At 37.4% G+C, this 15,468-nt stretch overlaps 1 protein-coding gene across 2 annotated transcripts in view; it reads left to right on the top strand.

Annotated features, from left to right (window-relative positions):
• The first annotated feature begins 3,586 nt into the window (after window positions 1–3,586).
• The window catches only part of LOC121411753 (agrin-like), a 35,212-nt gene continuing 23,330 nt past the window's right edge, over window positions 3,587–15,468 (top strand). Inside the window, exon 1 of one of the 2 annotated variants that reach the window (XM_041604598.1) lies at window positions 3,587–3,981. In XM_041604598.1, the coding sequence (XP_041460532.1) occupies window positions 3,906–3,981 (76 nt within the window). In that variant the 5' untranslated portion in view covers window positions 3,587–3,905. The remainder of the gene's footprint in view (window positions 3,982–15,468) is intronic. The other variant, XM_041604597.1, reaches the window with a different exon arrangement.

The following is a 15,468-nucleotide window of genomic DNA, read 5'->3' as shown; positions in this document are numbered from 1 at the left end:
ATGTCTCTATTAGGTTAGTATACCATAACTGACTCAAAATATTTGTTGGTGCCCCCTAATGCCACGACCCGAGGTATACCACTTCGGCATTACCACCACCACCACCATCATCATCCTCATATTTATTATACCCATTTTTTTTAATGTTTATGATAATATAAATAGCAAGTTTAAATCAATGCCAACTAGCAAGTACAAGTAACAGAACAGGTATTCCTAAGCAGTGACGGTGATTTTATATGAAAGTGTAAAGAAAGTAGTAGAGTATCTGCATCTGATTTTTTTTTTTAAAATTATGTAACTTATCAATGAATGTGTATGATTTTTTTTCTGAAATTTAACGACTTCTCATGCATTCAATTTCCTCTAAGTGGCAATATAAAGCTTGCCATACGCCACCGTGGTTACAGCCTTATCGCCGCAAAGGTAACCTTACGCAAGATATTATTCAACCATTTTTAGTGGCCCAGATATCACTGAAGTAAGATAAGTAATGATTTAATTAAAGGACAAATCCACCCCAACAAAAACTTGATTTGAATAAAAGGAGAAAAATTCAACAAGCATAACACTGAAAATATCATCAAAATCGGATGTAAAATAGAAAAGTTATGGCATTTTCAAATTTCGCTTATTTTCACCAAAATAGTTATATGAACGAGCCAGTTACATCCAAATGAGAGAGTTGATGACATCACTCACTCACTATTTCTTTTGTATTTTATTATATGAAATATGAAATATTGGTATTTTTTCGTCATTGTCATGTGAAATGAAGTTTCATTCCTCCCTGAACACGTGGAATTCCATTATTTTAACATTTTGTGCTTCAGGCAAGGAGGTCCTAATCGTTAAATTCGTAAAAATTGAAATATTGTATAATTCAAACAATAAAAACAAAAGAAATAGTGAGTGAGTGACATCATCGACTCTCTCATTTGGATGTAACTGGCTCGTTCATATAACTATTTTGTTGAAAATAAGCAAAAGTTTGAAATGTCATAACTTTCTTATTTTACATCCGATTTTGATGAAATTTTCAGCATTGTGCTTGTCTGATTTTTCTCTATTGATTCAAATCAACATTTCTCTGAGCTGGACTTGACCTTTAACATTCTTGTTGAGACCTGAGTGACTTTTATGTCAGGCTAAAATCAAAATATAGATATTCCAATGATAGAAAGATTAATTATTCGCGAGTTGGGCATTTTGCTCAGGAGGTATTCCCAATTATGTCACGATGCACGCATACTACTCTCTATAAAGAGGGAACGATAATCATTATTGGCACACATGGGGGGAAGAAGTTATTTGGCATTCGAATCGAATGTACTACTGTTACTGTTTCATCCGCTAAAATGCGCAGTGGATCGAACTCGTGACCAGGACCCCGTAACCATGGTAACGCAACTTTAAGCAATTGATCGTTGGGTTCATTTATATATTTTTTATTTCAAATAAATGGAAATGCTATGTGCATTGTTGGTGACTGGGTGTGAACTTGTTTTAATAAAATTAAAAAAAAAGGATAGATTGACTCTACACCATACAAAATGGGAAAAAATTTTCCCAATTGTCGGTATAGTCAATTAATCCTTAAAACAAATTATCACGCACAATTTTTTTTTTTTTTTTTTTTTTAAACAAGTGGACACCTAGTTACCAATAATGCAAATAGCATTTCCATTTATTTGAAAGCAGGATAAAAGCATTGTAGATTAATGCCTCGCTCACGGGCATAGGAGCCGCGGCCGGGATCGAACTCCGGACTTTCCATGTAAACCAGGCGCCTTAGACCACTCGGCCACGGCACCTCCACTAATGCAATAATTAATGCAATCGATTGTAGAAATCGGCCACACGATCATCATCAGTCGCTAGTCTTTATATTAGAGGACCCGGGTGATATATTATCCGCATAACTACCTTCTGCATTTCGACGATGCTCACCAAGATATTGGGGTCGTTAAAAACTAAATCATTGTAAAACGCGATCTAAACAAACCACATTATATTTCGAGACGGAATCAAGAAAATTAATGTTAATTATGCCTTTCCAGTTGGCACAGGGGACAGCACGCTACGTTTGAAATTAACAACATAAAGAAAAAAAGTGCAGCTCACAATATTGGCTATTATCGTGATCTACTATGCTTCGGAAATGGGCTTGATGTAAAAAAAAAATTGAAGCCGATCCTCATGCCAAGAATATTATCAACCTGTATTACCTGTGTTAAATATCATTAAGACAAAAGAAACATACGTTCATACCAAATATATCGATTGCATACCTGTGGCAAATTATGTATAGAAATACGATTGATATTTTTTATAACTGGCACACTATAACACGTGATAATAAAGGACGTAGACAGTATTGATATATTCTTATTTTCTCATTAATTTATTGATATTCCTTTGCCCTGATTGGGAATGGAGTACGTGCGACATATATAATTTCTGTAGCTGTTTATCAATATAACCCAATTATAATGTAAGCCAATATTTGGTTCTATATAAAAACGCTTTAAAATCTAAAATTCTAAGCACGTTGTTTAAGCCTGTCACTCTAATAACTACTGTTTAAACTTTCTAAACAGCTGTTTAAACCTTTTAAACAAGTTGTTTACAAAGATTAAACAATTCCAAAAAAGTTTAAACAACACGTTGTTAGAGTGACAGGCATAAACAACTTCTCTATAAAGCATCTTCAAAGCTTTAGAACACTCTTAAAAATGTTGGGCAGCATACTGCCCACGCAACAATTGGTTAAAACTTTATCAAATTCTGGGTAGTTGTGTGGACAGTATGTCGCCCAACATTTTAAGAGTGTAAAGGTTAATTATATAATTAAATTTACTTGAGCATCTTTACAAATTCTAATCGTACAAAGTTGTAGTGTTTTTGTTTTCTCTTTTCATCGGGGTGTATTTTTTTTCTACACGAATTCATATTCTTATATTATGTATATTTTATATATCTAGCGCCCTGTATCGGTAGTTTTTTTTATTTTGGTAATTGTAATTTGAGCACTTATTATACACATTTATTAATTTGATGTCGGAAAGCTACATCCAAATATTACCAAATCCTAAAAAATGTGTCAGCCTATTCATATTTGAGAAGTATTTGTTTTTGTATATTATATTGAAAAGGGGGGAAGTCCGCGGAGTATTTGAATCTGAAGTTGGCAATTCGGTGGTAGATCGTGACAATAACTATCCCATTTTTGGTTTCCTTAGGCTTAATCAGAAAAAATGTAATTTTCCCATTTTTTCCGACACGGTACACCTTAATTCATAATCAATGTATTTCCGTGTTTAACTCGGAAGTAGTTTGTAATAACCAAGGCGTGCACCTATTTATGAATACTATCGAATGCTATTTCTCCATCAAGATTGTCCCTTCTTTGCGCCTCTGCCTCTCTGCTGTCATACATCACACTGCCTGGACCACCCCCCCCCCTTCTACAGGTTTCAGCAGATCGAAGAGTATACAACCATGGAAGTACTACTCAAACTGTACGCCAACATTTATCCATTCAGGGCGGGCATTCCCGATGACGTCATATTAGATTCAGGTTTTGACTGAGCTCGCTGAGTGGGCTTACTCAAGGAGTCGGCTTGGACCGAAGAGCATTCGCTACAAAGGCATGCCAAGGGACAGATGTCAGCCGTTTCACGAACGGTCGAGTTTATCAACAATGAAGACGAACAGTTTTCGAGTGTAATCAAAAGAAATCGAGTTAAAAAAAAGTTTCTGCAATGCATCTTTATCTTCTAATCAGTACTTCATTAGCATCATTTGAATTTCTCCAGGAGTGGATAAATATACTTCACCTTTCATTTTAATACCTGTCATTTTTTTTCTCAAACCAAACAATTTAAACTTCATATAAACTCACTATGCATTTGACGGAGACTTGTGTATGTGTACTAGTCGTGTGTGCGGTGGCATCTGCATGGAATAAAAGAGATAACGGTAAGTATATATTGTTATTTTACCATTTTGAAGTAGCCAATTTCGTAGTAAATGCTGAAGATTTGATATGCATGATATGCAATAACTAGTGATTGGGTCAATGCACACTATTGAGGTAAATCCAAATTGCCACTTTGTTTGAGTCACATGGTTTACATTTATATCATATTGATGTAAAATTCATTATCAATATTATATGATTATAACACGCGATCAATCTGGATGCTGCCTATGTATGGAATTGCGAAAAAGATGCGACAAGATGGTTTCACAAAACAGGGGGTGCACCATGTTTATGTTGTATCGCAGTTGCCTGTCCCAGATATTCCATGGAGCAACCATTGATTTGCTTGGTATGTTCAGGTAATAAACTAGTTTCGATGCCAACAGTATTTTCACCTCAACCTACCTCAAACGAACTACCTGACTCGTGTTGTAAATATGTCCGAGAATTGTTTTCTGCAAAATTTTACCCTCCAATTGCGTAAATTATTTATCAAATATTAAATGGTTTTAATTATTCGAGATGGAAAATAAAATTCCATGTAAACATCGACATGCATGGTACCTTCTGAATGTGGAACGCTCCGTTGCCGGGATCAACAGCGTAAATCCAAATGTATTATGAGGTCAGGCACCTTCGATCCCGAACCCCTTCCTTTCTGGCATCTCCCCAGACCCGACGCACTATTCTTGTCAACGAGTTTATCCGGCAGATTCCACATTGCCTAGTTGAATATTTCGTCACCATGCATTGGTAATGCCGTCAATTCTATGTTTTGATTACCTAAGTATTAACCATGTTAACTAACTCCTTATATGTAGCTTGGTATGGACTAAGAATGATACATTGTTACATTGGTGCAATGTCATGAATGTTTAAATGTATGTGTAGGCCTAGTAGTACAGTCGTTGCAACTCGCATCTTGATGCCGGTGAAATAATGAAAATCGGAATCAAACCCAAATGGAAATTTTTTTAACGAAAAGAAAAAGAGCAGAAGAGTAGCAAAATTATAAATGAAAAAAAAAGACAAAAGTTATTTTCTACACCCATGGGGATTTCGAATAATGCGTTATCTATTTTATGTTTTGATTACCATCCTGATGATCTCTAGAAGAATTCATAAGTAGAAAATATCCTTCAAACTCATGAAAACATCGTAATCTTGATACTCAACCCATCAGGTTGATGATTATGCTTAGCTGGAAAGTTTGACCCAGTACTGCGAAATCACACCTTATTGTATCCTACATATTTGCAGTCTTCACTTACATGTTCATAGAAATAGGGAAGCCGTTGTAATGATTATGTTAATTGACGAGCATCCTATATAGGCTCATCCCATATGATCCAAGTAACGCTATTATGAAATCCACGTAATCTTTCAAATAAACAACTTCTCCTATTGCATGTAATAATAATTATGGACTGTCTGAGGTATTATCCTGACTATCATCATCACCTGTAATCTTCAACTCCCTCGTAGTGAATGACGTAATACCTACCTTTCTTGGTTTTTGGGGGTGATTTCAGGGGTGGAAGAACTTGATAGGAGGAGGAGCGGTAGTGGAAAACCAGTTCAGATCCTGTCGTGGGCTGTACCACGTGAGCTGTTATCACTGTTTAGAATTGGGAGTTGGTTGTGGCAGGGAGTTGAACCTTGCAGGCAATTTTGACTAATGAATAAGTCGGAATCATGGGAGTAACCAGTTGCTTCTTATGTAAGGTTTAGTACGCATGTTGTAACTTGGAAGAAGAGTGTTGATTAAGTCGTATGGTCGAATATCCGACTTCCATTATTTTGAAATAGCTTCTCGGCATCATTCTCGAGCACTGAGCTTCGAATGCCGTACTGATCAACTTATGAAAGCCATCATTGTAAGGTTTCTCTTTGATTAAGTATTAAGGTAATTTTCTCCATTAGTGTTGGTGCATGTAGATGGCTATCATCCCCGTATACACTGCATGAACCATTTAAGATTGAAATAATTTTTATTGTAAAATGTGAATTTTAAATGGAATGGACTTTAACGGCTATAATTTATAAAATTTGATTAGGTCTCTATGTAGTTATATGGCCCTTTAAGGTACATGAATGTATATAAGGATGGAAAAGGCAGTGACAATACCGAGTACTAATTGTTTAATTACAGTGTGTGAAGTACGCACGGCACTAATCATTTATTGACCGAATGTAGAAAAAAAAAACGTTATAGAAAAGCTGGCGAAATGAGAACAAAATACCACTTTCCTATTCCCTCACTCACACTTGTTCTCCGAGGAAATTTTATGGACAGAATCTACCATGTCATGTTATATTTGAAAATGTTTCGTTTGACGTGGGTTGCCGTATTACTGAACATATCAGGACTACTTATGTTTTGGGGTTGAGTAATGACATACTTTGATGCAACAGACACTGTTTGTATCCCAAGAGAGGAGAATCTGTGATTTTGCATTAATGTCTACAGCTCAGTTTGGTGCTGACTGACGATAAAAACAATGGGTTCCCAATTGATCTGTCAACGAAATATCAACTTGAACAAAATGATGCAATTGTGTATTCCCGCGGTTTTCACTGTGCAATACAATGTATTCCACCCTTCTGGTTATCTGAATTGTGGAACTGGACAAAACTAACCTAACATTGAACAATTTGATGTCATATGGAGGTAGACATTTTTTTAAACAAAAGAAGACGTGCTTATCAGCGAATAATCAAGCTAGTGCTAATGGTACTCAATAAAGAGATAAACATTCCTAGCTCATGGAGGATGCGCGGAAACCATGGATTAATAATCAAGGGCAATTAAGACACCATTTGTGTGACAGTAGACTAAACTAATTTGTTGAAGGTCTATTGGCAAATAATTCCAGACAACCTAATTCACGTCGCTTAAACTGGTGTAAAAACGAAATTAAAACAAAATACTTTGACCTTTCGTTAATCTTCTTTCCCAAATCACTTTGTGATAACTCTTGGTATATGTGTTTTATCTATGATGAGCATAAAAGCAAGCGCAAAGCGAGATTTATTTTCCAAGAGTTGTTTCAAAGAAATATGAAAGGACCCCCCTCCCCTTGGGGATGGATCGTATTTATACTATGCTTTCAGATCTTGTTGGTGTTTCTTTTCTCCTCAAATCGACAACAAAATTCAATTATTTTCATCGATTGAAGTATTCCTGAGGGGACCTATCCTGAACATACTTATGATGAACAATCCGTGTTCAACATGTTCAACCCACCAGTTTCGGTCGCCCAAGCTTCTTAACCGCAGATATGAAATCTTTTAATTCGTCCGGGTTTTTTTTATATGTCGGGGAAAAATTACGTTCAGAATTTAAGGGCGCTTCTGCTATTTATGGAAACACCTGGCCGGCACCGGACAGGAGCAGTTGTAAATTCAGACGCCAAAAAAAAAAAAAAAAAGAGAAAGGGAACTTGGTAGTTCGGATGACTCGTTTGGAATATCACCTGTTGGATGGCCCTCACCTTGTTCCCATATGATGAAGGCAATGGTCCCACGGGCTTGTTTGGTGGGCGAATTTTGGCCATGACGTTGTTCTTGATGGTGTTCAAATGTCTCCTCGGACAGCAGACGTTAGTGGGCGTTGAGGGTATGAGAACGTGCGGGAGGGTGTTTTTCTTGTCTGATAGCGTTTGGTAAAGACGCTCCTCAATTTTATGAATAACATTGTTATACAGCTACGATCTAAAAATGAAGCATTAAAAAATACTGAATGGATTTTGTAAGAAGAAAAATAAACGACAATAGATTAATGGAAAAACGAGAGCAGAGAGGAGGTAGGAATAGACGCAGAAATTATGCTACACGTGTAGAAGATGTGGGCCTACAGTCACTGGAAGAAGTCGACTTTTCTTGTAAGACACGATATACAAAACGTCTTGTCTCACCACGATTAAAGAAGATAGGTTTTTAAGATTTTTTTTTCCGAGGTACCACAAGCTCTCAATTATCTCTCTTGGCTTGTTTGTGTCTGTCACTCTATTTATCTGTTGAACTTCTCTTTCCTTTTTTTTACTCACTCACAAATGCACTATCAACACTATATAAATGACTTGAAATAAAAAAATAGTTATTGATAGTTTACACTCCCCGCCCCTCCCATTGCCTTAGAAATAGTAAACGTGTCCTTGTGTAAAGTTGTGTTGTATACATGAATAGGCCAAGAGATAAATAAATGTTCCGCCAAATGGATTGCCAGTAGACTGCAAGTCATGCATGTCGTGGATAAAATAGCTTAACATGTGATAGTAATCATGATAGATGCGCCATGGATACCGAAAATCAAATGATATCAAGTTTCAGGTCTATCATGCCCTTATTAGAAACACAAGTCATGTATCAATGTTTGATAGCATCAATTTTGACAAAAATAGGCCAGTATGATCTATGTCATGTTTGAAGTATCAGACTCGACGTAGGCGGTGATAAATTTAGATCGGCATCTCCCAGGCCGAGGGCATCTTTCGTGCCACTTTTGCCATGTTTTGAGAATTTTCAAAAGCTACAGAACAATGCATGGCCATGACGAAAGAGGGCTAGATGATGCATTTTAGTGTTATTTTATTTACATTTCTTTAAATCAACATGTAGGCCTACTCTGCTATTCAATATCAGGTGATGAATTTGTATTCATATCATGTTTCTGTTCACATTCCGACAACATCGTAAAAACCAGCGTCCCCAGACATGCTAGATGTTATTTTGCCCAGGGACGTGAGAGGCGTCCCTGCATTGTTTGAAGTGCTGGTTATGTCGCTCTATGAAGGACCAACATTGCAATTTATAGCCTTTATGAGGCATTCTTATTACTCACCCAACGTCCCATAATTATGGATCGATATACCCATCTGAGCCTTGAAAAACAGACGTACCTTTGCAAAAAAAAGATAAAGTTAAATCTAATTCCTTGGATAAATGAGTTCGCAAATTGTTCGGCAGAATATGCTGATGCAGTCTGTGTTAGATCTTCCTCCATTGCATTTTCCTGTGTCAAATCAGCTATACAGGGCAGGCACATCGTTGAACCCATCTAGGGAAAAGGTGCGGAGGCACTACGGAATTGGTTTTCCGAATGAACCGTTCTTTCATTAAAGTAAGAGGTAAAGAGTGCAACAGCTATGATTCACAGAATAGCACACCGATTTCGGAAAGGGAATTCCCATAGTCATGATAGTCATGGTATGCAGGTAGCCTACATTGTATGTGAGTTTAATGAATGTCAAACAAGAAAGTTATTCAATTAAATTCAATGTTTTATTCAATTAAAATACAAATTAATACAAAGCATAGAATAGAGAAATAAGACCTATAATGTACAGCAATTATAAGGCAAGTAGTCGTAAGACTTTAAACAAGAGAATAAACACATATATGTGGAAATATACAAAGAAACTATATGTTTGGGATTGTGCTGTCCTATAGAGAGGTATACATGTATATACTACATTGTCACAAAACATTTTATCCTAGTAATCCGTTATCAGCATGATCAGTATATTTGTTTTCGATAGGGGCAATAGGTTGTATGGTGTTCCAACCAAGGAAACAAAAATATATATAAAAAAGGGAATACTAACCATGCTAACCCATTTTCTGAAAAAAATTATAAACTGACTTTTTTTCCAATTACATTATTGGTCGAATTCAATTCATTGTTTTTATGTTTTAAAATGTGTGTTCCATCCATAAGTAAATTCGGTTGGGACGTTTGGTGCTCTCCACCCAGCATGCAAGTGTAATAAATGGGTACCCGGTAAATCAAGGGATTCCTTGAATACTATAGAACACCTTATTGATGTAGCTGAGCTAAATCCGAGGTAATAATATCCAGCGTGTATGAAACATTGTAAGAAGCCATAAATTAATGTTGCATATTAGTATAATTACCATTGTAATGTAATGTAAAACAGAATATATAGTATACGCGAAAAAGATATATTTATAAGTATAACCAACTGACCAAGGGGATGCGGGAGGGTTGCATGACTGAACATAACTGCATGAGCAAGGTCCGATATTATTTTTATATGTGACCTCTCTCATATAAGTAATCCGTGTCAATCATCACTCTATGACCTCGATACATATTCAAAAATCTCAATCATCATCTAAAGGTCTTCACTGATCTACAATCGATCAAAAAAAAAAAAACGTGTATGTAAAATGTTTTCTAGTACGAACATAGTGCAAATACCAGCAAAGCCTTCCCTGTGACTTTCTTTTTGTAGTTTGTTGAATATATTTTTCAATTAATCTGATTTTCGTCTGAGCTCTTGCTTATTTCTATAGGATTTTGTGTGTCTTCACCTATTTCATCAGTAATGTTGAAAAAAGATTTCCCATTTATACAGGGAATGTTTAGAGTGAGATGAGTGGAGTGTTTTGAAATACAAGTGAGGACAGGTGGGTGAACTTTACGAACTTCTTTACAAGCCGATATCGTTTTATTAGAATATTTTATTCGTTATCGGTTATTGGCTATCATTTTGACATCGCTGAAGTGTGATTGTTTTGACAGTTGCGCTCGCACCTTTTAAAATCAAAGTTCAACGATAATTCAAAATGTATTGACAGGTGCACACGGGGGTGTTGGAACCTGGTTGGAACCAATCTTTGCAGTTTGGACGTTCGTCTGTTCTTTTGTTAGGCTTACTACTGTAGGCCTACTTTAAGTTCGCATCAAACCTATAACTTGAATTTTATTTTCCCAAAGAAACAGTTAAACGGGGGTATATTACGTTTATCCACTCAATAAGTTTCCAAAAGAGTTGATTAGACTTTCTTTAGAAAATTGAAGTATTTTATTATAAAATTTATGTGTATGACGTCATCGGTTCTGTCACGTGTATACCGTTAATGATGTACATGTCACTGTTAGCGAAAATATCTTACTCTAATTCAAATTACAGAGCAAACGTGCCAGTGTTATGCCTGTATAAGTTGTATTCTCGTTTAATTCAAATTATGATTTCGTTTTGGTGGTAGGTCTATTAATTTTTAATATTTTGATTTAAATCATGTAACAAATCCAAATCTGGTAAGAGAGGCATGAGAGGGGACCTTCTTAGGCAGTCGGGCCAGTGGTCTCTACCATCTATATCCATAATGAAATTATTAAACGGATGTTGGGATGGTGTCAAAGTAATGACGATAATTTCGTAATCGGTCTGGCATATAAACTTTGAACACATCCAGACCAGCTTCCGATGTGTTCATCAACAAAGCATTCAACATAGGCGCCATAGCAAAAAGCTTTACAACGCACTCTCTTGATGGCATGAATAGCTGGTCATTGTCCAGTTCAATGAACTCGAAGTGGCTTCTGTGGGGGGAAGCCTTGTGTTCTGGTCTTGATAACACCAAATCTGGTTAAGATGATTGAAAACAGCTATGATTCATGGTGATTACAGATAATCAAACCGCATTTTACATACCATGGATATGTATCCACAGTATATGGTTTAAATCAACATGATTAAGGCAACCTGCAATGTACAGCACGAACTGCTGTAATGTATCGATTGAGACCACTATACCACAATAGAATATTTTAAAAATATCGTTTCATAACATCTCTATTATCATGAATACTAATGCGATTACCCTCTGTGAAATACCCCTCCCAATACAATGGGGGCGTTTCAACTTTTGAAGCATATTGCACTTGTTTAGTAGACAAGGATAGATATAAGCTACAAGTGTTGTGTCCAAACAGAAGCCGCTCCTTAGATGGATTTGCTAACGTTGTTTGTTCATTTACTGATAGTTTGTGGTTTATAACAATATATAAACCAGACAAAATACACAAGGGTTTCTTTCATATTCGATTTTTCATCAAGATTTGACAAGTTCTCAATCGTAAAAATGAATATTGAAAACTTAAAACGCAAGTAAATTCCTGCTCGTTTCATGCTCCGGGCGCAAATATCAATCTGCTTTGATTTCAGGCTCACACAAAATGAAATGAATTGTTGTCGGATCAATGGTCTTAAGGTTATGAGAAAGGAGGGGGTGGGAAAGCTTCTTCAACATTCGTATCTACTAGCCTAGTTAATGTTTGTTTGAGACATGCCACTCCTACTCGTTTTCATTGTGGTTGGATAGTTGATACAGAGCGGTGGTTTTTCTTTCAAGAGACCTGAGAATCATCATTATTCCTTATCCCACTCCAACATCCGCCTCCTCACATTCTCCTGCGATCAAACACTGAACTGACGATTCCTAGGGCATATTGCGTGGGTGAGCACCTATTCCAAATTTGAGAGGGTGCAGTATTAGATCCAGCGCCCCACCAAAATAAATTTAATGATATTACAAGCTCCAATTGTGATATCTTACGGACTATGATTCCTTCTAACGTTTCCTTGCCTGTTTCCTTCTACCTTGCCTTGTTTACCCCTGTAAAACTGATTCTCAAACAGGGGACAGCAATGTTTTCATGACCCATTGACTTGGCAACGTAAGATGGGTTACACAGGGTCTTGTTTCGAAGGGAACCTTGTTACCCTAGCAACTGAAGTAGACAGAGTCAAGTTCAACAACATGGCGGGCATCATCATCTGAGAGCAAGGCTCTTGATTGTTTAGACAAGATTGACCACGGGATAATGTGTCAGAAATTGAAACTTTTGCTCGTCCGGGGAAGACATGAAATTAGAAGACTGTTTTATTTTTTTCTCTCTCTCTTTCTCGCTCTCCCTCGACATCTTGTACCCGCAAGGCCACACAACATTATGCTTTCTATTTCTATATAATTTCTTTCTCCCTATTATGATTTCTGAAAGCTATCGATACAGCAAAATTTTTCCAACGTTCGGAGGCTGCATCAATTTGTAACATCCTTGCAAGCATTCCCTCCAACCAGGTATTGTCACACCGGGACGTTTAGCTCGGTATGACGACTTACTTATTTTTTCTTTTGCCCCCCCCCCCCATCCTATTCTTTTACTATTTATAAAGAATTGACGTTTGATACCAACACAAAACAATTCAATGTCACACGTATCAATCATTCAATTTTTTGATATCGCGAACTGATTATAAAATCCCTCTCTATTTCATTACGGAAACTTCTCTCCCAGCAGGCCCTGCATAACACAATAGGGTTTTTTCCTCCTCCTCCAATCTAAATGCTGAGCGACTAGCTACAACTTCAGTTTGAGATGGTAGGAGGTCTCGTTTATGACTCGGCCAGGGATCGAACCCTCGACCTCCCGTTCATGACGCGACTGTCCTACCACTGAGCCACCATGCCAGGTATAAAACACCCAGGTGTACCAGCCCTTTTACTTTAAAGGAACATTAACATGGTTAAGATACAATAAGAAGTGTTACACATGCACTTGCATGAGTATGGAATCCCCATTCATCAACACAAAGGGTTCCGTCAAACTGCTATGCACCGCCGCCATTGCCATCACCAAGGTAACAATCAACACCATTCCAATACGTGATGTCACGCCCACACCGACCCTGTCAAATGTGGTGGTTTTTTTTTCTTCTTATCGCTTTTTGCCGCCAATGTTTACCTTCTTCATTATACACCGCACATTAATTGTCATTTACGACCACAAAACGATTTGACCTCATTATTGCCGATTGCTTCTGCTACTTGCCGCCTGGGCATTCGTGTTTTGGGGGTACATTCCATCGCCATTCCCGTCTTTCCCCCTCACCTATATTTTGCAAGTCACTTTGGGTTTCTACTTGTCAGGAAAGATCTTGATAGTAATCATGGCATCTCCCAGGTTAACCAAAGGGCGAAGTGTTGCAGACAAAACGTCATCAAGCAACCGAATAGATCGCACAGATTGCACCAAGGCGAGGCGAAGTTTGAATTGTATACGAAATATCAGTGTTTTTTTTAACCGTGCAATTGCGTTCAGAATGTTCATAAGTCTATTTTGTTTGACAAAACCTCGGCCTTTACATGAAATATGACATAGCCATGTATAACATGCTCTCGAATTATTTTCTCGCTCGCTGGTGACACTCTGAGTTGGCGAAACAATACCATGATTGCGATGTTAATAGTTATGTTCAGTTGACGCCATGCAAATGTTTTTTTTTTTATATTTCTAATCGATTCCCGAGCGATTTGCCTGGAATTAGTCTGCACACAAGAAAACTTCGTTATAAAGTCATATCATTAACAGAATATTACTTTTTTTTTCATTCTGAGCAGTACCTCGCTGTAATCGGAACCCAATGAACATGATGAAAAGAAGGGTGTCTTTATTTGTACGGACCTGTGGAGGAGGGGTGACTATCGTAGAGAGCCCATATTAAAATTGAGACTTTTTTCTCATCTGGCATTGTATGGTCGTTTTGCTAGGAGCGGGGTGGGGGTAGACAAGGCTTCCACTAAAGTTATTTTACTAGATTGTAATAAACGAGGCAAAGCCGGGAACAAGGTCATAAATGAGGTGAAGAATGGGGAAATTGCAAAATGCTGGGGGCCTCTATTCAAGATGGGCAGCTCTTGCATGGAGCAGATAATGATAATCTCATTTCATTTTGATCAGATGTTCATTTGTCATTCCCCGAATCTATTCCCGAAAGGCATACCATTTATGACATGTAAATCAAACAGACCGCCTGTATGTGTTCGATTTGAGGGCCAAACCGTAGCATGTACCTCAACGTTGATGGATTCAATTTTCAGTATTCGAGTCACCTTGATGCGATGTCCTTGTTTCAATTTATACTTTTCAAGAGATAAAATGCAGCGTCTGTATCCCTCAATGGGTTTCAAGTGATTTGAATTGCAATAAATTGTATATCTGCAAACAAGTTGGTCATGGCATTCAGGTTCCATTGAGGCTCATGTTTGTAGTTTCATGATTTGGGTCGGCCCGGGGGTCAGCCTAGAGAGTCTGACGAAATATCCGCTCGTGCAGCCCAGTAAAGGGTTATAGGGGCCGATATTACACCCGAAGAGAAGATATTATTCGGCGTTATTATTCATGATGCGCCTTATCATGGACCTATAATAGGTCCATGGCCTTATCAAGGAGTACCGGCAAATCCTTGGCCTTAGGCACCCCTTCACACAGTCATGGACACTCACCCATCCCCCATTTCTCTCACACACATACACCCAAACCCACAAAAACTTTCTCATGCATTAGATGTAACGCTCCCTCCACGCACATCATAAGGAAACTATAGGCCTATTTGGTTAACACGATGGATCTACGCATAGATACTTCACAATAATAGGGTTTTATGATATCAAACAAGAAAACATCACGTCTCTTTGCTAAACACTGTTTATCTTGGATATTTAGTTAGAAAAAAATATCCTCAAGTTTGTTTCAGTTATACCTTGGTAGTTTTGCTATGGGCTATTAATATATGTGTATCATTTACGTTTATGTTCAACTGCTATTCAATGGTCGCGGTGGTTATCGTACTCCCCTAAACTTGGACATGAGTTTAAGGTAAATATATTTC

Source organism: Lytechinus variegatus, chromosome 3 (genome assembly GCF_018143015.1).
Source record: "Lytechinus variegatus isolate NC3 chromosome 3, Lvar_3.0, whole genome shotgun sequence".
NCBI lineage: Eukaryota > Metazoa > Echinodermata > Echinoidea > Temnopleuroida > Toxopneustidae > Lytechinus > Lytechinus variegatus.
This window is presented reverse-complemented; position numbering and strand designations above follow the sequence as displayed.